This window comes from Brienomyrus brachyistius, chromosome 13, assembly GCF_023856365.1.
Source record: "Brienomyrus brachyistius isolate T26 chromosome 13, BBRACH_0.4, whole genome shotgun sequence".
Lineage (NCBI taxonomy): Eukaryota > Metazoa > Chordata > Actinopteri > Osteoglossiformes > Mormyridae > Brienomyrus > Brienomyrus brachyistius.
Window position 1 is genome coordinate 7,194,406 of NC_064545.1, and position 23,635 is coordinate 7,218,040.

General features: G+C 42.8%; 1 protein-coding gene across 4 annotated transcripts; it reads right to left on the reverse strand.

The window, feature by feature from the left end:
- Positions 1-3,053: 3,053 nt before the first annotated feature.
- On the reverse strand, positions 3,054-23,365 carry LOC125706692 (tyrosine-protein phosphatase non-receptor type 5-like). 4 transcript variants are annotated; one of them, XM_048973495.1, is made up of 15 exons: positions 23,228-23,365; positions 17,445-17,543; positions 16,965-17,264; positions 11,607-11,816; positions 10,927-11,046; positions 10,671-10,766; positions 10,164-10,402; positions 9,682-9,868; positions 9,437-9,521; positions 9,258-9,337; positions 8,934-9,071; positions 8,147-8,257; positions 7,641-7,801; positions 5,570-5,683; positions 3,054-5,477 (listed from the first exon to the last, which is right to left on the reverse strand). In XM_048973495.1, the coding sequence occupies exons 4-15, from the start codon at positions 11,793-11,795 to the stop codon at positions 5,384-5,386; spliced, it is 1,614 nt and encodes a 537-aa protein (XP_048829452.1). In that variant the 5' UTR covers positions 11,796-11,816; positions 16,965-17,264; positions 17,445-17,543; positions 23,228-23,365; the 3' UTR covers positions 3,054-5,383. The 4 variants fall into 4 exon arrangements, with proteins under 4 accessions (XP_048829452.1, XP_048829450.1, XP_048829451.1 ...); XM_048973493.1 differs by lacking the exon at positions 23,228-23,365 and adding an exon at positions 17,790-17,928; XM_048973494.1 differs by lacking the exon at positions 23,228-23,365 and adding an exon at positions 17,790-17,928 and having other exon boundaries at positions 17,369-17,543.
- Between the last annotated feature and the right edge of the window lie 270 nt (positions 23,366-23,635).

Sequence of the window (23,635 nt, forward strand, 5' to 3'; positions counted from 1 at the left end):
ATGCACTTTATTATAATGTAATTATAATAAAACATTATCATGTTTAATGATAGTCACGTTTAACATTTTTATCAACAACTTTTATTCGGAACTAACAAAAATATTCAATGAAGGCAACAATAGCAGCGCAATACAATCAAACTGTGAGTTATTATTAAAATGCAGTTGGCGGTGGATGTGAACGTAATCGACCAAACCACGTCATTTACACGGCAGTGACGATTTGTGCATTTGACTCCGTATCAATGAGCTTTAATATTATTGGTCAGCAAATTATTATCACATAAGAAAACTAAAAACAACCTCATGAAATCTTTAAAATTGATAGATACAACATGTTGCAAATAAAACTGTCATAGTTGGTTTTTTTTGCCTATATGAATTAATAAGGTCTGTTGACCATCAGCAATAGAATATGTGCGACAGCAGAATGAAAAGAATTCCGATAAATCGCGATTAAGAATTCCTCATGTTCATTGTTCATCGGCATGGCAGCCGTTCTACTGAGCAGTTTAGGTTCAATCTAGCTACAGCAAGGAGTTTGGAGCAAATGACTAGTAAATAGTAAATTTCATAGTAAATGAAATATTTACACCTCATTCACAAAAAGACCAAATACATTTACTCAATATCTGACAGGTAGGTGAACATAAAAATCGAGCCCAACGTCATTGTACTTTCTGCTGTTCTTGGGATCTGAAGCACGCAAATAATTCAAAACTGAGATCTGACACAGAGATGTGATTAGAGAGCTTTAGTGAACAAAACAGGGCATTTCAAAGCCCATCAAAACAGCACCATTCGTCTGCAACATTCTTCCCTCCGTTACCATGGTGATGTAAAAAAAGTCCTTAAAGATTGTCAGATTGAGGTAAGCTTGAATGTGCAACGTATAAGACAGATTTATAAACAAAGCTTCTCTGACAATGACTCAGACATATCCACCTAAATAATACGTAATGCTGCCATTATGGAGTGGATACATACGGTAGTTATGTACGTTTCAGCTGAGGGCGGACCGAGAAGCCAAGGGACAGCAGTTCTGAGTTACATTCCATCTCGATCCTCACATGATGAAAACATGGATTGATAAAACTGTGAAACATCTGCGATAAAATAAATAATTATTACAACAATAAGCGTGGTGTCTGTCACACAGTGGTAGCAAAAAGCCAGACGATCTACATCTTCCGTTTATTGTGGACAAGTCTAAAGTCTATGCATGCATTTTATTCAAATCTGTACAGTGATATTCAAATCGTTATTATAGAAATAATAAACAACTTAAGTAACAACCAAACGTCTGCGTTGAAGTTCTACCTATTGTATTGTATTACACCAAATTCTTCATCTCTTCATTTTATACTATATTTGCAAATAACAATACATAAGGAAACTAGCTACATAATTTTTTGATTTTCGAATTTATTTTTGACATACCAATGTCACTACAAACGAAACACTTCATTATGCATTTACTCAATACCTGACAGTGTTTTTGGTGCAGTTCCATATGATACGACATATGGAATCAAATATCTTACTTTGAAACATCACAGGTGATTCTCTGTTTACTATTCTGAAGTATTTGTATGGTAACAATAAAGAAAAAGAGTAACTGTCTTTACACAAACATAATCTTGTGTATATAACAGTTCTACCTATTCCATTTTCCATTCAAATCCACAAACATGTATATAAACTTCGAATACCGTGTACACTGTTTGTACACCTGAGTAATCAGCTGAACTTCAGAGAAAAATGTATATAGATTTTATGGATATGATTTGGGGGGGGGGGGGGGTGGATTTCACTCTAGTAAATGCTGGTTAATGGGTGTCTTTAAAGCTCCATGCACCAATGAGGAATATGTCAGGAAGTCAGGAAGAAGATGGGATGGAACACAAAGAACATCTGAGTGATGCTGACTGGATGGTGGGGATGAACCAGACAGTGTAGTGAGGAGGACAATGAGGGGTGTTGGGTGGGGGGGTGAAGCTTTGGGAAGTTTTGGGAATGACGTGACCAACTAATGGAAACATCTCAATTATATCATAGCACCTGATGTCTCATTGTCCCTACAGAGTGTTAGTCTTATCAATTCACTTTGTCCACTATTTCCATTCTTTCAATTGAAACATAATATTTCTGGGCCCTTATATTCAGTTCTTGTACATCCTTTCTGCAGGGAATTGATTAAATGCTTATTTATCTATAGATGAAGCTTCTCAAGCATCCATCCATCCATTTTATACCAACTCATCTTGGTCTGGGTTACTGGGGGTCTGCAGTCACCACTCAACCATTAGATATCCATCATATTATCACTTATCTCAAAATCAGCATTTTTGTATTAGTATGAAGTCCATTATGTATATTATACTCACACACTATTAACAAATTAAAGATGCCCATCAGTCTAACTGGGAAAATGTGCACAGGGAGAACATGCAAACTCCACACTCACTAAGATGAGGCCGGATTTGACCATCCGATCCTGGAAGAGTGAGGCAACAGTGCCACCCATATAAAGGTCTTACATGAGAAGTGATGGCATTCGTAAATTAAATATCTGTTGTGTGCTTTGGTATGTTAGTGGGGAGTTCTGGATTACTCCGGCTATGTAAGTGACAGGCCTACTTTTGTGTTTGTGGAATTTGCATAAAATTCCAATGTCGAAAGAGGTCATTGAACTCATGTTGCTAATATGTGTGAGTAACCAAACAGATATTAGCATGGAAATGACACTGAAGACAGATATGAAGCAAGATCGTAGCCTCAACTCACATCCACACCAGGATTCTAAGCACCAGGTTTTAGTTTAATTTGCTGTCTACGTATCAGTGGTCACTACATCAGTTAGATCCATAGATGGGCAGTAAATAGGTTAGTTCTTTGGTGACGTATGTGACTGATGCTTCCTGTGCAAAGTTCCAAAAAGCTGTGTGAACAACAATCTCGTAACAATCAATGATTGTAAAGTCAATCAAACAATCAATGATTGTAAAGTCAATAAAAAACAGATGAACCAGAAATAAGACCCATGACCCCCCCCCCCTCCGCAGCAGTAGTTAACAGAGTGAGATGACAGTATGAATGAAAGCTGAGTAATATACAGTGTGCCGGTATTTTGATTCCTAAAAAAAAACAAACTAAAGAACTTGAAATGCAGCATATTGGGTTTTCAAAAAAACCCCAGTGGGAAAAAAAAACTGCGGGAAACAGCCTCGGTATGTGCAGACAAAAGTACAGTTTTAGTCCTTAAAGAGAACTTGCCTTGTCTGGTCTGAAGAATCCAATGGCGTCTACTCACTTGAGTGCTTGTAGGCGCTACCAGACCAAAGAAACATTACCAGTAACACCATCCTTTATTGTTCCCCTTGTAGACCTGGGGAATGTCGGGCCAAAATGACCACCTCAAGCTCTTGCTCCTTCTACTTTGTGATTGACTGGAAAGCAGGAAGAGACATTTGAATGGACCTTGACCAACGGTACAATCTTCCGAATCCACCACCCCTGTCAGGTGCGATGGAGAGATTCACACAGATTAAGGCCGTCGTGTATAAAATATGTGTGCTTGAGGAACTGCCTTCGCGGCCACCTAGCTGCCTGATCTCTATACTGGACAAGGTACGCTCTCTCACATAAACCACAGCAACTCAGTGTCTGCATCGGAACTGGCATCATTCTCATTGTTTCATTACATCTGAAACTAACATATTCGTTAATTGCATTACTGGTAGTACTGACAATGTGTATTGGCAAGAACATAAAACATATTCCACATTGTTCTCTTTTCCGATTGTAGCTATGCCTTACTTTTCCATTGCAGCTCTTTTGCTGGGAGGTAGTCATGGTGACACCGAAGCGCTCATCTCCTATACAGATGCCTAATCGCATCACCAAGAGGCCAAAGCAACTTAATGAGGCTCTGAGGATCACTACCCTGTGCTTTCTGAGCAAAACTACAAAGCTGGCTTTCGTGAGACCTTCCAAGATCGCCATGGTCATTTGCAAGGAAGCTCATATGGATTTGCATCCCCCTGTAGGGCTTCCCACATCTAGGTTTTTATCCCGTCCATCCATCTTCCATACTGCTTATGTGGCACTAGATTACAGGAGCCTGGGGCTCATGTTCTGCAGAGTGCACCCCGGACAGGTTGCAAGTCCAACACAAGGCATATTTACTAACACTATGGCTGATTTCTTGGAACCAGTTTGCATAAGCAAATGATTTTAGAGAAATCCTACATAATTACAGAAAGAAGATGCAAACTCCAAGCACACAGTGCTAAGGGCGATATTTGAACACCCAGACCTGGAGGGGTAAGGATAGCGTGCCGCCCTTTTAACTAATTATTCTAGAGCTCAAAGTCTAGACCAATCAAAATTCATGCCTTGTGCTATGTGAACGTCAACCCTTCATATTCCATCAAATAAGAATTTCTGACAGTAGATAATGAAACATGATGCACACATTCAGTTGAGAGGTTTTTTTTTTCGGGGCTGCTGGTTACAGAAGCTATTTTGACCTGAAATTTGGGCCATGATTACTCTCCATAAAAGGATCTCATCTCCAGCTGGGGCCCTAGGCACTGAGTCTCAGAGATGATTGTTCTGAGAAGTACTTCCTCCCATTAATTTGGTGGCGCATTCTGATGATCTTCAGAACTGGATGAAGATAGATGTACTTGTAATGGCAGTTTGCCTTAATGACCATGTTTGAGGTGCCATGAGTTCACTGCTGTAACAGCAGGTCAGGGCTTCTCTCCCCTGTCAATTCTTCAATCCAGACTAAGGTAAAGCTTTAAAGTATTCTAGTTCCAAGTCTCTGTAGAAATCATTAAAATCAATAAAATTCACTTCTGGTCATTTTCAGCAAACAGTTCGACTGAAAGTTATGGAAAAAGTCAGGTGAAAAGAAATACTCACCCATTTTGTCTTTACAGTCTCATATAAAGCATCAGGATCCAGTACATTGGTGAACATTGTGGACTACAAATAGGATTGCAGCCCTACAGACTGGTGAAGAATTTCTTCATTGATAGCTGAAGCACAGGGTTAGAAATGTGACTCAGACTCAATGGCAGGTTCTGACCCTGCAGACGCAATGTGCTTAAACGAGAAGTGGCACAATTCCTCAAACTCACAGTTGGTAATTACTGACTGACTAATTCTGCAGCAAGAGCACATTCACAATGGACATGCTCTGATGCTGTACAGACAGAGCACAGACAGACAGGGAGATATCCTGGCTCGTGGATCACTGAGTCCAAATGAGCTGAGAGGATGGAAAATTGAAATCCTTGTAAGATGAGTCTTGTCTCGTGTTAAAGCAGAAATGTCTCCTTTAACCTTCGGGCTAAAAGATGATATTAGCCTTCTATTCCTCAGCAGAACAGAACAATTGCCTCTCATAGAGACTGAGAACATGGTGCACGAACTGATACTGCTCAGGTGTCTGGATCATGCCTCCCCTGCAAGCCAAACACACGGTGGTTTTAGACACAGCAGGGCCATGGAAGTAGGAATATGCTGAAGGTCTCACCAACCCCACCGGATGTCTCACCTATCCAAGCGAAGCTGACAAGTGGTCTTCAGAATGTCCACCATCCCTTCGTTCATCAGCTGTTTGCAGAGGATGGTGGTGGCGATGAAGCATCCAGTGCGACCGATTCCTGCGCTGTGGACACAATTGTAAGATGATCTAAAAAACAAACTGCTGAAGAATATGACTGCTTTCTCCTACACGGATGAAGGTCGACGGGAGAAGATCAGCCACATTGTCGAAAAGAAAACGAGCGATGTTACCTATTTCAAATTGCTGTCTTTGCTGACTCTCTTTAGCCCAAACAGTAAATGTACTGAATAATGTTTGGGACATCAGCATTATCTTCATGTTGTCTAGTCACTTTAATCATTTTCACCTTCTCATTAGTATTAAGGGAAAATCAAATGAGCAGAGGACATACCGTTAATGAAAAATTCCATCGATAAGTGTTCCCAGTGAGTTTCAGTGATTCAAATTGTATGGTTACATATTTTTCACCCATAAGTTGGCAGTGATTATCATCATATCCAGTGACTTCTTCATAATAGGTACCATAATTATTCTTTATGTTATTTAGAATCTACTTGAATATTTAGAATCATCTGAAGTTTCACAGCTTATGTACCTTAAGTACCTTTATGTAGCGTGGTCTCTGTACCAACTGGAGTTGTTTTTATTCTTATACATTATATTCAAGGATATGAATACGCATTCACCTTTAAAAGCGATACGCGCTGCAACCGTGAATGCGTACGTATTTTATGTGCATCTGCGCCGATATGATAAAAAATTATTGTGCATTTTATCCTTTATTTGCTAATTCGTACTTCATTTGCAGTATAGAGGTTAAGATGCACGGTGATTTCTTTTCATATCGGCGTAAATGCATATAAAATATGTACGTATTTGCACTGTTACATTAATCAATTGCCACACATATCGTTTTTAAAGGTGCTTGCGTACCAGTTATGTCAATCCCTGATTATATTTATATTATATTTATATTTATATTCTGACTCCCTTGAATTTAGAGATTTTGAAAACTAGACAAAGAGACTACCAAGTTGTACCAAACAGGACGATTTAAAGTTAACAACTATTCTTCCATCTACTTTCTGTAACTGTGTGCCCTATGCAAGGTCATGGGAGCCTATCCTGGCGACTCAGATTGTGTGCAAGGGAGGGAAGTACTCAGGAGGAGGTGCATGGCACACTAACACTCACCATTCCCACCTACAGGCAATTTAGCGACTCCAATTAACCTCAGCATGTTTTTGGACTGTGGGAGGAAACTGGAGTACCAGAAGGAAACACCATAACAACACAGGGAGAACATGCAAACTCCACACACGGAGCCCTGGCAGAAACCTGAAGCTAAGAAGAGGCAAGAATACTAACCACTGCACCACACCACCCTGTTGGTTGGTGTTAGATTATAAATTATAGATTAAGTATTTGGAATACATGAAAAATTTGCAAGAATCAGGCAGCCTAAATATTAGATGGTTTACGTCCACAGCAAACAAAGTATGAGGGCAGCTGGCGGACTTGAGTAGGTGGAGAGAGTCAACTGAGACATCCTACTTGTGCAATTTAAGCACAGCCTTCTGGTGGTGGGGGAGATGGAGGTCAAAGGGGGCTTCAGCCCACCAGCTGAGAGGCACTCGGAGAGCCCCGCAGGTGTGTCTGCTGGGACAAAGTTCCGCAGGCTCTTCACGGCACGGACCACGGGAACGATGGCGATGGACATTGCTCCCATCCACAAACTCCCATTCAAACACACCCCCACGTCGTAGCTTGTGCCTGCCTTGCAGACAATGGGAACGGAAGGTCACTTATGCCTTCGTGCTGCAGTATTTTTCAATATTGCTTCAGTCTGATGTTAGCGGGGGTGTTTATATAGCTATGACAACATTATCTTGGAGGCATATTTCAGTTCAGGTGCTCCTATTGTTGCCTGTTTGCACAGGTTATTGTCTCTCAGTGCTCCCTGGCAACACTTTCAAATATTAGTTGCTTTCCATGCAGTAAGTGGATGTTTAAAAGTGAAATGTCTTGCATGGACTGCAAAAATGGAATTGAGAAGAACCTGCAGTGGACGATGACGGGGCCGCTGTCGGGCGGGGCCTGTTGCCGCGCCTTCTCCACTTTCTCCACCAGCTCCAGCAGTGGCGGAGCCTTGTCCGGGGTCTTCTGGTCGGGCCAAGACGTATACCAGTAGTGCCTGAGACTGCGTACCTCGTCATTGCACTGTGCAGCAGACAGTCACAAGGATACATTCATGCACGTGTGAGTTGAAGTGGAGATATGCAGCACAAGATCTGGGCAGGTGCTCAAAATAAAAGACAGACGTAGAGGTGAAGCACGGGGAGACAGTGCCAGTGTGGAAAAACCGCTAGTGAGGTGTATGGTTATTTGGATCGATAAGAGTTTCTTCATTTACATCTGTAGCTGTGTTGCCTAGGGCTTCGGTTACCATGACAACAAGGCAACCACAGTGAAAGAGTGAGAGAGTTCGGGATTGTCTGCATGTATCTTTTCTCTGCTAGCACAGGCTGCCCCGTCTTGCTCTTTATTAAAAGACATTGTGCCCACCTTAAGAGAGAAGATCCTCAGTCTGTAGTCATTGGCCTGTATCACTTGAGTGACGGTGATTTCAATCCCTTCGTAGGTCACACTGTCCTCTGGCCAGTATTCTGTACATTTCTGAACAGACATGTTACGTTGATGACAAATCCGGTGACAGCAGAATGAAAAGGTATTGAGACACAAAAAGGGTATGAAACTCACTGAATAAATTCGTTAGACAATGTACCTAAATTAATTGAATCATGTAATTGATATGCTATGATAATACATTGATGAATACTGGCATTCGCTGAAATTAATAACATGTTAACATGTAATCAAGTTTATCTGCTGAGTGATTGTGTAGATTCTTTATAGAGTTTAGGATTTATGGAACGTTTATGTCCCCATGACCCCCACCAGAAAAGATGAATGAAAGGTGGGTGGATGAGCCTAGAAAATGGATGGTGCTAAAGCTGTCATCTTCCATTGCCGAAGACCAGTTCCGATACCAAGAACACAAGTAGAGAGGATAGCAAAAACCCCCATATGTCTTTCGTGCCCCACCCCAAATTTCAAGGATCCACCGGTTGCATCCTCTCCAAATGTGAACAGTCCCATGATTCATTGCATCCCAAGTTTGTTCTTATGAAGCCACTTAGCAAGACCACTCTTGCCAAGACCACAAGTACGGTCTTTGCGTTCTTGGAATTGAGAAACACTCCATTGTCCATCCAGGATGGTTGAAACAATTGACACAAATCAGTGCTGTTCTTCTGCCTCTCATTAATACTGACAATGCCGAGGGACCCACCTCATTCTTCTCCTCAACGTTGGTGATCATAACGATGATGGGCGAGTGCTCCTGCCAAACCATCTTCCAGAAGTCACTGACGGTGTTCACTGTGGGGCCCTGGGTGGCGATGTAGGTCCTCTCCTCCCCTCCATAACCCTGCACACAGCGATTCATTCATCGGACCCCCACCGAGGCCTCCCAAACATGCCGGACGGGCCCTCCACGGGTTTGCGCAGTTGCATACTGCCCCAATGCAAATGCAATGACTATACTGGACTGCACTCAAACCTCCTGATAAACATAAATGAAGCAGAGAGAACTCAAAGTTAGAAAGATACCCACTTTCAGATAATTCGCGTTGATGTAGGTGTTGAGGAAGTCATCTTCTTCTATTGTTTTAAGGCAAACTCTGCTGTGCTTATCTGAAACATAGCACATTTTGCTCACGCAGGATCATATAGGCAAGCATTTTACCTCCTTAATTCATGTCTATCCAGGTCTAACAGGACAAAAACACTCACTTGGGAGGATGGTTTTGTAACGGTTCTTTCTCACAATTCCTGGGTAGCTGTATTCCTTGGGATCCACAAAGTTCATGGGAGTCTCCTGCAAGTGGCAGGCAAGCTGAGTTTGAAGCGATTACAATGCCCATGCTTTTCTGTCCCCCAGCATCGCCCTGGTGTAGCCTTGTCTGGCACGGGGGGGGGGGGGGGGGGGTGGGTCAGTACCGGCTGTACAAAGTTGCGAATCTGAGCAGAAAACTCACAAAGAATTCGGCCTGCAGGGCAGCGTCGTCCAGGGCACGGCTGTGCAGCTGGGTGGCAGTGAGAACGTTAGAGGCCTTTTGGAGATATTCTCGCGCGGACTGCTCCCCTGGTGACAGGAGTGCCCCGTAGGGCTCAGTGCAGCCTGGAGTACACATGTCCAGGGTCAGAGATACGTTGGAGCCCCTCCTGACAGAAGACAATGTTCAACCTTAGTATTAAACAGTGAGCAGGGCAAATATTTCAACTGATCTTCCGGCTAAAAACATGTGAACCTTCCCTAAAATGACACAAGGTTATAAGGCTATGAGAGAAAGCTATTGCACCCTAAGGAACACAGTCAACTCAATTTGCGCTGCTGAAAATATCTGATATTAAAATGTAGAGCTGTAAGCTATTTAAGCTGCTTTGGACAGAAGTATCTGACCTGCGATAGATAGGGTGTTACAGTGTATATGCAGCTGAGTCAAAACTGGTGCTTCACCTCTCCTGGAGCCCCACTGGCTTCACTGTGAGGGTGCCTGGGTCAGTCTCTGCCTTTATGTCCATGAAGGATTCAAAGATTGGTGTCTCAGGGACAGGGTCCAGGTCGAAGAGGTCTTCCGGCTTAGTGTCGGTCCACTCGGAGTAAGTGAAGGAGGGCTGACGGCTCATGGACTGACGCCGGCTGTTGGGGACAGTGGGGAGGCTGCCAGGGAACAGGGCTTTCAGACAGTAGTGGATCTGCGGAGGAAGAGTATTCAGAAGGTTTGCGAGTCACGTCCCACATGTATCCTTTTGATCGAGCTATTAATACGGAAAGTTACAAATGCTTTTTAAATTGTAATCATATTCAGTTCGCATTACCTGATAAGCAACCAAAATGAGTACATTGATACAAATGTACGATATGAAATTTATAAAACGGGTAGTTATAATTTGGACTATGGATTTGATGTCTTCTTGGTCTGCTCTGCCATCTCTGACCTTATGCATGGTTTTTCTCACCCACCCCAATGGCCAGGATGGCAATGCCAAGGAAGAGTGTAGCCAGTAGGGGGCATATGCTCTCTATCCTCCAGAGGTCCATCCACAGGGAATGAGGCATCTAAAAAGGAGGGAAAGGACAGTGAAATGACCATGTCTATGCATGGCAATACTTTGTTCTGTGTTGAGGTGGTAAATGAAAAGAACATTTTATCACACACGTGTTGTATGTTGGGTTACAATGCTAAGCACTGATGTCACAACCAGGGCAGTTTCTGTACCTCCTCTTCCGCTGAGCTGTACGCCCCCAGTGCTGATAGCAGGTACTGCACGAGGTCCAGGACTTTGTGCGCAGCTGGGAAAGCATTGTATCCGTTCATCATATACAGGATCCAGACTCCCTATGGAGAGGTGCCAAGAAAATATTGATAAGTTATGCCTAATGGTGGGTTGAAAGAACACTAATGCCAAGAGGAAGCTCATGGGAGCTTTACTTATACAAAAATGTTCTGGGTGCAGAAAGAAAATGATTGGTTCAAAGAGATAACCAATCAGATTAGAGGAGGAGCATCCAAACAACTAAAGGAGGTGGGACCAACCAATCCAATGTCTACAATCTGACTGGTTATCTCTCTGAACCAATCATTTTTCTTCCTGATCTCCAAACAAGTAAGTAAAACTCCCACAAGCTAAGAGGAACATCTGACATATGCAAAGTGGTAAGCACTGAAAGTAAATGGCAGTGTTAAATCATGTAAATGTTATAAATCAACCTTGAATAAAATTTTCTGATTGAAATAGATAAAAGAACAATCATTTTCATAAAATTTCCCAAAAAATTCTCCCATTTCCATGAGGATGCCAGCCCAGCTTAGAGATGATGAATGGTAGTCTGGTCTTGTTGCAGTATGGTCATGAAGGAGTTTTTCTTTTTATTCCAAGCCAGTTTAGTATTCCTTACAGTGATCTGGGATAAGACACAGAGCCAAAGGAAGAAGCCAGCTCTGAAGGCCGCCCTCCATCTCCTCGTCCACCATCGCTCCCAGCTGCAGGCTTCCTGCAGAGGATTCAGGGATGCCTCCTGGCCTCTCTCCCTCTCCTCCTGGGTGTCCCCTGAGAAGTGTGGCCTCATGGCGGTGGACTGAGTCATCGCCGCACGGCAGCAGTGTACCTTATGACCAACCCACAACAAGAACCACAAGAGGGAAATTTCAGAGGACATGGTAATTTGTCCAAACTGAAGGACAGCCAGCAATATCAACCTCCGTTGCGTTACTGAGGCTGTTAATCTGGCACTTTGATCCACAACTTCCCAGATCAGTTTTTCCTGAAGCCTTTCAAGTCAGGGATCATGTACCAGAAGACAACACAAGGATCACCCTTAGGATATGAACCTGAAATCTTTTTGGTAAATGAACTATTACCTTTTAAGGACAGGTTAGCAGTCCAGAGGATTCCATGATAACATTATGATTATAATTAAAAAGCAATAGTTTATATATATATATATATATATATATATATATATATATATATATATATATATATATATATGAAACGGAAAGGCACAGTTGATTATATTGGAATGAGTAAAATCAGTGCAGAGTGAACAAAGACAAAACCAAGGGATTTATGGACAGGGGACTAAGAATTGTTATTAATGAAAAGGGGAACAAAGGAAGGGGTGTTTGGATTGGCACAAGCCACAGTCAGGAGGAGGTGACCTTGAGGTGGAACATTCCAGTAATGGGCTGGGGTGGATCTCTGGAAGCCTGTGATTGTGAGGTCAGGCCGTAAGGTCAGGGGCCGTCGGGGTCACCTCAGCCACCCCACACCCATCTTGAGGCTGGTTGAGTTCCTTACACAGATTAGCGGCAGGAAGCCAAAAATGAGGCTTTCAAGTAGAGTCCACCCTGAGCTCTCAAAGCCCTGAAGTGAAGGAGGACCAACTTGCAAGTTTATAACATCCTACAGGTCAAGAGCGACAGCAGCCATGAGACAATATTAACAAAGTCCAGTCCCCCTGTTGGACACATTGCTCATATTCTGTGATTGTCTCAATGTGTCTTTTAGTGTTTTGGTATTAACAGTATTTTGTTAGAAAATTTGGTAATGCTTTACTTAATGCATTGTAATGCATTACAGATACTTCATAGTGCATAATAACATGGCTATAACTATTTTCAGGTATAAAAAGGCATAACACATTATAGTCATATGTATTATGCATTATGAATGCTGTATAAAGTTCTGATTTATAATGCACTATAGATACCTTCATAATGCATTGTAAAGGTCAGTATAAGAATTAAGGATGCTTTGCACTGAATTATTACAGATATGAATGATTTGTGAAGCTCTCAATGCATAATAAACATGGCCATTTATAAATAGTTATAATTGTGTTTATAATACTTAATGAATGCATCATGATGCATTATGGAGGTATGTTTAATGCATTGATACTACCACGTTAAGTAAAGTCTTACCGAAAACTCTGATTAAAGTACAAGACATATCACAACCACATACTGTATCACAACTGTATTTCCTTTAGAGTTTCACTTTTACTATGGTGTTTTGATATCTTGGATGGGCATGTGATTCCTGCCCCTGGTGAACTCATACGTTCACCCTAAGCTTCAGTGGGATTCCTCCAGGAACCATCGGAGTCTCCAGCCATCCAGAAACATAGTGGAGTGAATTCCTGTCTAAATTATCCATAGTGTGGGAAAGTGGTTGCTACGTCCTGCCTTGAAATGAACTGACTTCTCTTCCAAGATATCACCTGCTGTAACAAGATCCCTCAAGGACATGGGATCCACAGGCAGAGCGAACTGGAAACCAGAACGATAACCAAGAGTCATGGTCCGGAACGGATGGTTAGGTCGGAAAACCAGAAGGTCGGACCTGAGGGAGGCAGGGACATGTGCAGACATGGTGAATCGAGACCCACACCTGCACTGGGATGAGGGTTGGGATCTACACTCACTGCAAGGCAGCAGGGCACATACACTTTTTAAACCACATATAAAGAGCAATGGGCACATACGAAAAGCAGGGATCAAAGACACTCTGCAATCGGACAAAGTCAACAATTCTTCGCACTGGGGAAACTGGTTAGACCGGTTATATAGGACCGGCAATTAAACAACGCTGAAACCACGATGCGGCACGGGTGTCAGTATTCTGGTGTGGGGGTGTGACTGCGGAGTAGAACCGGGGTCCAACCTCACCCCTGCCTTGTGTCTGGGGCTTCCTGGGATTAGAGACCAGGTTCAGTGTGTTTCTGTATGGAATAAGTAGCGTAGAAAATGGAAGAATGGATATCATTCTAATTATTCAAAATGCTAGAATGATTTCAATGCATGAGAGATTTGGCGTGAGTGGGATCTCTCCGATAATACAGTAATGTTTTTCCACCCTTCCTGTAACAGACAGGAAAGACCAGCTTGAGCAGGCAAGAAATATCTACGTCAGGAATAGGTAACTCATAAAGAGGCTTGTGTAATGCAGGCATTCAGAATGGAAACAGATTCCTAACAGTCAGGAAAATTCAGTCAGGAAACTACATAATGTGGACCACACTTTGAGTGCTACTTTTGTCTGCACTATCTAGAAAAGATTGACATTATACACTTTTACCTCTTGACCTTAGAGTTTAAAAATAATATCTCCACATACTTCCTTTTGTGAGAGGCAGAATCATATCTGATCACTCTACTCCAGAGTAATTTTTATTTCTAAAGATTTCAGCTGGACTTTGAGTCCTAACCAGGATTTTAACTTTTTACAGGTTCTACATGTGTCTTGACTTTGCCAAAAAGCTGGTAAAGTTAAGGGATTGCCTACCTCCCCTTAGAGAGGAGCTCACAGGTTGTCAGACAACGGGATCAGACAAAGAGGAGGGAGAAGAAGGCTGGCAAGAGGAAGGAACTTGGTTTTGCAGAGCATTGAGAAAGGTGCTGTTTTTGGGTTACTCAGTTGAGTAATAATAGGGAACATTATTTTCGGGACGAGAGTTTGGCTTGTGCATCCTGTGTAAAGTGTTTTAGTGACTGACCACGTTACACGAACAGGTTAGTTTTGCTGGCTGCAGTCACGGCCTAAGAGGACCCCGATATCGCTTTGTGTTACCAGTGACACACAAAAGTTCCTGGGGCTTTTGTGGGAGTTCATGGACGGGCCAGAGAACACTTGCTGTGTGGCTCTGCGGGTACCAGTCTGACGACAAGAAGGACTGGAGGGAACTAGCAGTTTGCTCTGTTTTTTGTCTTTTTGAGTAAAGCGGCCATTACGGTGACCCTAAGCTTAGATCAGGTCTGCAATGTAAGAGAGTTTTATTTTTCATCTTAGAATAGTCCATAGTATTGAGTACAGAGTATTTACTGAATGTTGTTATTCAATGTCTTTATTTATTTTGCCCAGAAATTGTTGCATTTGTCTTATCTGTCTTTAATTTGAAACACATATGGAAAGACGTGAACTGGGCCCATTGAGTTGTATGATAAAATTGTATTATCTCTCATCATAAGTTGCATGTATTGGGACTGTCTGTGACGCCGATTGATTTAGGTGGTTAATGTTTATTACAGTCCACTGTATATATGGAATATGTATATGTACATATTAGTTTATTGCTATGGTGAAGTCTTGGAATGACGAATTCGTTCATATAATGGCGAATGGTAGAAAAACTAATTTCTTTTATGGTAAACATGCAACAGAAGAAGTCAGCAAAGGAAGAGCTCTGAAAGTGATGAAACACGCAAGCAAGTTCAGTCCCGCGGATTGAGGAGGTGAGCAGGATCATACCACAGTGCCCGCTCGCCCTCCTGTGACGTCCATGGTGCCAAACCGCCAAGCTCCCCCATGATATCAAGGACGGGTTGCAGAAGGGAGCCAGGTGTCACAGTCAAGCCAAGCATCACCGATGACTAATTCCCCCAAGCTGTGCAGCCTTTACACAAACAGCATGCACTAACCCTACAAAGATCGAAGACTTTGAGTTGAGATGAAGATGCCCAGTTGACTGACTATCTTTTATGGTATGGATCAGCCAAATTGTGGCATCACAGCTCTCAGGAGGAACAAGCAGCCAACCAGGGACTGGCTTTCAACACTCCCACACAGAAATATCTCTCAACACTTTTTCAATCAAGGGTCTTTTCAGAGTCTGCATCCATCCTAGTTTTTCATCTTTTATATATGCACAGCTCTGGAAAAAATTAAGAGACAACTCCATGTTCTTTAACAAAAATGATGTTAATCTGGTTTAAAAAATCTGGTTAAATCTTGATGCAATCCTGGTTCTGTTGGCAGAAAGCTACAAGGCAGGTTGCTTCCTGGCTCAAATATTCTAAGACAGCAGTACACAAGATCAAGGTGAAGCAGGAGACATTGGGAGCGACCAGAAAACAGCCAGAGAGAGAGCAGGAGCAACTTTCTAATGGCGGAGATGACAATCAACTTATCCGACAGTTTCTCATGAATTGGAAGATGACCTCAAGTGACCTTCAAGTGTTAAGTGCACTGCTAGGACATTTCATATCAGGCTTCTAGAAGACGGACTGAAGTCTCATAAGGCAAGGAAGAAGCCCTTCATTAATGAGAAACAGGGAAGAGCCAGGCTGCAGTTTGGAAATATTATTATTCACAGATGCACAGCTATAAATTTAATGAGTCAAACAAAAATATTGTGCTGTGGTCTCTTAATTTTTTCCAGAGCTGTATGTGTGTAGGGTGGCTGTAAATGTTGGCATCTGCATCTGATTTTTTTGCCCCTGCTGTAAGTCCGGCATCAATATGTGAAAGTCTGTGTGAATCTGTGACACATAGGTTCAAGTGTGCAAACGCACGCACATTTGAATGCATCTCTGCCTCTGCACTGGTCCCCCTGCTGGGTACGGCTTGTGAGTATGTCTGGGGACACCTGGTATGTGTGTCTGGCGTCTAAATGCATTGATGTGTGTGCCTGTGTATGGCCAGTTACCAATCTGTGTTTGGCTGCGCAGGTACAGTACTGATGGCTGGGCAACAACGGAGGGGCCATGCACTGAGAAAACAGCCCCTCCCCTTTTTGTCCACAGGGGGGGGGGGGGGGGGGGGGGTCTGTATCTGGAATCATCACTACGCCCCTCACGCCCCCTTCGATGTCTGCCACCGTTACGCCACTTAAAAATGCAACATGTGGGACACAGATGATAATTCTTCTGTCCGAAAGCTAAACGCAACTCAGAAGCTAGAGCACAATGCTTGCACGATGAGCTACTTATTCGCCTGTTTAATAATTGATTACTGCAATAAATTTTTCACTTACCGTAAAAGAGAAACTAGCCCCTCAGCAGAAGACGTCCTTTCCCGGCTCTCGCCTTGTGCAGACCTTGGTGAGGCGGCGCCCTGTTCGCTCGCTTGTACTTCCTGACCTCTCTGTCCTTGGCTTGATTGGTGAGTCTCTTATGTTCCCTCTCATCTGCCATTGCTTTCAGTCCATGTGTGTCTTTAGCGCATATGTTACCTCCTTACTTTGTGAAATTCTTCACATTTTTTAAAAAATTCTCTTTTCACTTATATCTGTTTTTGTATTTTTAATGTTTTTTTTTTCCCCTTCAGAAGAGCACTGGGGAGAAAGCAAGAATAACGTCCTGTAATAGTGAGTAATCTCACCAGTACAGTTTCATTTAGCCTTCGTTATCTCAATTGTCTGAATAGTCTGTGCCTTACATTGTCTTTTTGGCTACGACGGACGCCTGACTCGACGTGATTGGTTCTCCCTGCCGTCCTCCCGCAAAATACCTACCTGTTAGAGGGACGGTGGCAGGTGTTAGATCACATGACCTAACGGCACCATTGTAGCTTCAGTCTGGTTGCAGAAAGTCTCAGTGTTGAGGTAGGACTCCTGAGCGGGAGACGAAAAGGGACGAGACTCACACACTGCAATTTACCCCCGATGCCCCCAAAAATTTCCATGTACTGCTTGTTAGAAAAGGAAAGCCAAGAAAAAAAATGTATGCGGGCAACCAGAGTCCTAGTCAGTTCCAGATATGTTATGGATTTCCAGGATGTATCTTTTTCAAGTATCTCCCTTGTTCCTACCAACACATGAAATTCTCTGGCAGCTGGATCTCAAAATATACAACTATACCTTTAATCACCTCCTTTATATCGCCCCAGTTGTGCCGAGCAAAGGAATGGAGCCGTACGGCAGGCAAACTGACAAAGAGTGGCATCAAACGGGTGAAGTTGCAGCCGCCGGAGCATCCTGATTGGAGGAAGCTGTTTACCGCCTGAGCTCATCCACCGTGGCACCTTCCCTCTCTCGGTTAACAATAGTCTAGGGGAGCCGATCGCTGCAAAGGTGGTTTGAAGTGATGACGTGAGAGAGGCTGGCGTTTTTGTAACCATAGCAACAAACGCACTCTCCCGCAAACATGGGCTCATTGAGTGGCACTCAGTCGCAGCCCCGGGAGTGTTTGCCTACAACGAAGCACAGCTTCCAAAGGAGGTATGTGTGATGATGGCGGGCAACAGGATTTCTCCTTTATTCTACGTGCGATGAGGCAGAAATTAACGGAATCTGACCAGCATGAAATGACACACGAAATGATTATTGATTATCTGATGACAAAAGCATTTTACAGATCCTATCCCCAATATCTCAATCACCATGAGCTTGATCTATGACATACGGAATATAAATATATTGATAGGGGAAAACTTCACTTTCACCTTATATCTCTTCTTCTGTACAGTAAATTATATCTATACGGTGGCTCCCCAGGTTACAATATTTCGACTGGGTAAATGGTTTTTACTTTCAGTACATTATTCTATAAATTACATGAGATATTCAACATTTTATTTTAAAAATAGCTATGTATATATATAAATATATATGATTTTGCCCAACTGTAGACTAATGTAAGTGTTCTATGTGTGTTTAAGGTAGGCTATGCTATGATGTTTGTTAGGGTAGGTGTACTGTCTTAAAATGCATTTTTGCTTTACAATATTTTCACCTTATGACAGGTTTATCGGAACGTAAAGCCATCATAACTCAGGGAGATGCTGTGACAAACGGCTACACTAAAATCACAGACAGAGAAGAGGATAAGCTATGCTTCATAAAATATGTAGATCTGGAAGCATAATGCTACCGAAAGATTATTTGTGAGCTTCTGTTTGCTTCTCTCAGCTGCTACCATCCTCAGTTGTGTTTTGCAGCCATTTACTTCCAAAATTCTGTTCCTTTCTATTCTGGCTTCAGTCCCTGACAATGGTCAGCTTTGCCGGAGTGTTCTCAGAAGACCAGAAATCCGAATGCCCCCTTATCTCTATACCCCATCCGTCCACTCAAAGTGGACTTCAGCTTAACATTTCACCCCTTTGACCCACTTCCTGTATCACCGGATGCTGCTTTCTGCCCGTCCTGCCAATTCGGAGTTCTGTCAGCCTTTTCAGGAAGTTCGGCTGCTGCTCCACCTCTGGATATCGCTACATAAAGTTGCACTGGCGAGGGACAGCTACAGCCGTGCAGTGCGACAGAGCAGTGCAGCAAAGCCAGTGCGATGCGATTTCGGAGGAAGCTCAATGTAATCTTTGCGATTCTTTAAATTTTTTTTCGGTATTTTTGGGTCACAAAATAAGATGAAATTATATACAGCCATGACTGTGGGAGTAGATCTGGTGTATGAAACCTGATAAGGCTGTTTATTGCTGCAGGATCGTCACATAACTTTCTAAATTATTTTATTATTATGCATTTTGCATCAAGCAGAACATTCATAAACTGTAATGTAGCATCCAATATGGACTTTTCCATGTAGTACTCAGAGGAACAGTAAAGGCAGTTGCATTGAGATTTTGTTTGCAACAAATACAAAAGCTAACATGAACAAAAAGGTCAGTTAAACTAATCTATTGTGGTGACACATGTGTGAGTGGGCTGCAACGGCGGGGCGATAACTAGGACTCGCCGCTGTCCGGCCTCCCACAAGGCTTCTGCCATGGAACCGGAGCCTCTCTCAGGCCTTTGGGAAGTACATGCAATCTTAACAAGCCATGTGGTCTCTCATGCCGCTCCTTAGATACCCCCCCCATAGACTATTCAGCGGTTAACTTGATACATTCTTGATCAACTGGACCCAAAAAAATAAAAATCTACCTCGAATGAAGGAACCTGCCAGGCTAAAATAATCGAGCCATGGGACGTTACATGTGGAATCTCGGAGAAAAAGAATACCGCTTGGGGGATTCCGCTGGGCTAACATCAGACAGAAAACTAAGAGGGTAATAATTTTACCAGCCCTACGAAGTGAGGATGAGGGAAGGATGGGCAAGACTATTCCATCAGTTAATAAAAGCATAAATAATGCAACTCATACTCCTCATTCATAGTACATGAAGGCTAATGGCAATTTTCAGCATGGTGTCAACAACACCCACACTCTGTACTACCACTTTAAACACTGTTATTCGAAAGTGTGACTTAAAATTCAGCTTTGACTCCAATTCATGGTCCATTACATATGACAGCACATAGGTGCCACTTTTATAGCACCCGATTCCCATCTGCGATTGAATTTTCTTCCGGCACTGCGTAAGAGAGAGTAACACCAAGACACCGACTGCTAGGAACCAGGATCTCACAGCCTTCAAATCGTCACGCTTTCCTCCCTCAATGGTGCAACGCTAAATTATACCCTTACTGTGCGCCCCTAGTCGCAGTTAAGATTTTTATTATTATTAAATAACCCGCCTTTTAATTGCACAGATAACTCACCTTAAGGAATCCTTACCTGGAAGTCTCAGTAGAGTACTTGCCCACATTCTGTGATACTTTATGATAAATAACATAAGCTAAAACTGTCTTTCAGACAAATTTAGTGAATGAAATTAGACTTAATCTGGCTGCACTTAATTTTCATAAGACTGTCAGACCCACATTTTTAATGCTGATTTAGGAATTTACCATGACATGAATTGAGCCCAAACCTAGCATTTGTCCTAACAACAGACTCACACAGTTGTTATATTTTATAACACCATTGCCATTCTAAATGGAACAGAGTATTTTGACAATGTGTGGGTTGCTAGGCATAATTAGACAAGGTCAGAGATGGACCTCTTTGTCAGACACGGACGACTGGGTCCAGATCCTCCCAGTGCCGGGGGAGGCAGATTAAAACAGTCCTCTGACTCAACCAGACTGACGCAACGTAGCTCCTGCTTCTATTCACCAGAAGACACGCCCCTTCTCCCCTGCTGTCGTGCACCGAGCTGGGAGCTTTAAATCGCTCATTCTTCTGCAAACATCCTGAATCTTTCCAACTCAGCTTTTTCACTATATTTTTTTGGCAAGAGTAAAATAGTTGTAGGGGCACATATCATTTCATTCTTCCTTCTCAGATCTGAAAGGGAACACTCCGTTCCGAAATAATAGCATCACCCGAGACAAAGTAACAACCCACATCCAAAAAAAATACCTTAAAAATACTCAGGAATTAATAACTTTATTGAAAATGGCGTTAAAAACCTTACATGAGACTATCACGACCATTATCCAGGGGCATTAATGTAATACGTGGAATACACATACCTAGTAATGCCATTTTGGACATTTATAAATGCTGTGATCATCCTTAACTGGGTGTCCCTTGCTTCATGCTCTGGTCTTCTGGCACTGTACTGGTGATGGAGTCATGGAAGACTGACAGACAGATGGATTGATAGCCAAATGGCTCCTGTCGTGTGTTTCAGCCAAAGTGCTGAGGTGAAAACCTTTTGTGAGATCCTATTGTTATGTGTTGTATATGCTAGCAGGACTAGCTCATGGGTAAGCAATTATTTTCCCCACAGTCCAAATTCCATTGGCGACACTAAGCCATAAAATTTTTCAGGGTAAGTTTTGTCAATCAGGGGAAGGTGGGGGGCAGGTGGGATCCCGCAATTAAAGTTGCCAGCTGCTGGAGGGACCGTATTGTTTGGGAGGTCTGAGTTGTGTTTCGGTTCCGAGCCATACTGGAACCCACCATTTCAGTACCCCGGGATTACTGTAGATTGTGCTGCTATATTCACTTAGCAAGGAATTCTTTTAATTAAGCTTATTTAGGTGGAGCCAGCAAGCTGGGTTGGCTTCCGAAAATGTGTGACAAGAATTCAGCCAGCACAGTGTGACAGGCAAGAAAACACTTTGATAGCAGCCGAGAGAACCAGACGCAGCAAAATGGAAAACACGCAGAAATCATGTCGCAACTGCTGCTGCCAAAATCGTTGTTTGCCTACTGACAGGGACTACCGGTTTAAACCAAAACTAAAACAAAACAAACCAATGTAATGCTTTCTCAATCCAGATGTCTTAAGTTTCAGTTCCCGGTTTTGCTCCTTGTCTGATACTGCACTTTCGAATCACTTTCAGCTTTATTTCTATAGTGCTTTTTCGCATCATTACATAAAGTGCCTTACAATATCCCTGCCCAAAGCACACCTTTCTGCATTATTGATGGTTTATTATATTAACACCTGTTATATCTAGGTTACTGTAGGACACATGACAGAATAGAGCGCAGAGCGCAAGTGGGAATTAAGACGGCAGAAAAGACATTCAGTCGGACCACCAGAAATACATGCGGCGGTCTCCAAAAATTAAAAAATGATATTTTCTGTGCATTTAAATGTCATGCCTCACAGGCACCCAATACAAATTACAAGTAAAATAACATTCGAGTGATGTCATAGGGTGTCTTTTTTTGGAGAACAAAGAATCAACTCTGCCTCTCCTTTTCAACATACAGTACCACCAAAACAGAGAGCAGTTGATAGATGTAGCATGGATGGCAATTTACACAGCACTGAGTTCAGGAAGGATGGTTTGCCTGCATGCACCAAACATACCTGTGAAACATGCAAAGAAGTATCACCTGGTAGCAAACTGACACAAGCCAATTACATTTTCCTTTACAAGTACCACTCTCCCAAAGGGACATTCTGAAATTACTTAGAAAAACACCTCAGTTTCTTCAGATATGTGATACGTGTTTTGGTTAAATGAAGTGGATGAAAACTCTCACTTTCGGATCAGTCTCTATCTCCAGCATGTTTGTTGTGACTGTGAGCATCTTTTCGAGAGCATGAAAATGGATGATCAATAGGTTTCCCTGGCGATAAGACTAAACCATACTGAACGGTCATCTGTACAGTTCTGTTAAAAGCTGGATTAATTGTGCCCACATTTGACACCTCCCCATCATTTTTTTTGGGGTATCATTCGTGCTGGGCGGAACATCCTACTGCCTTTGTGCGACGTGTCTGATCTCTATCTGTCCATGAAAGAACTAGCAGCAGTGATATATTAATTACACAGGAGATGCGTTACTCTGCCCAACTACCATCCAGAATAGATAGTGGGAATTGTGCGGAGGTCTACATCCCGGGCATGCAGGTGTGAGTGCTTGGATGCACCTCACCGACGTGTACAGAGACACTGATCACAGCCCTCCTGACAGAGATACCGAGAGAGAGCGAGAGAGAGAGAGAGAGAGAGAGAGAGGTACGCCTTGAACACGGCAGCTGCCGCGTACTTACCTTTCCACATGGCTCGCAGGTCAGGTGATGATCCCGGTTCTTATAGTTTGGGGACCACAGAGGACAAAGAGGACCTGGTAAGGATGAGAAGGACCAGTGAAGGACGAGAAGGACCTGTGAAGGATGAGAAGGACCAGTGAAGGACGAGAAGGACCAGTGAAGGACGAGAAGGACCTGTGAAGGATGAGGACGACCTGTGAAGGAGATACTGCAACTGAAGCAAACCTTATTCACTGCAGTGTTGATGTCCCCAGTGGACCCCCCCCCCCTTCCCGAACTCTCTCCTCTGCCTTCAACATTTGAATCGGGGAGGGATCTAGGGGCTGGCGTCATGGATTGCCTCTCTTTTCACTGGGGTGGGGGGGTGTTTGTTATTGTTTTTTGTCTTTGTTATTGTTGTTTGCTTGA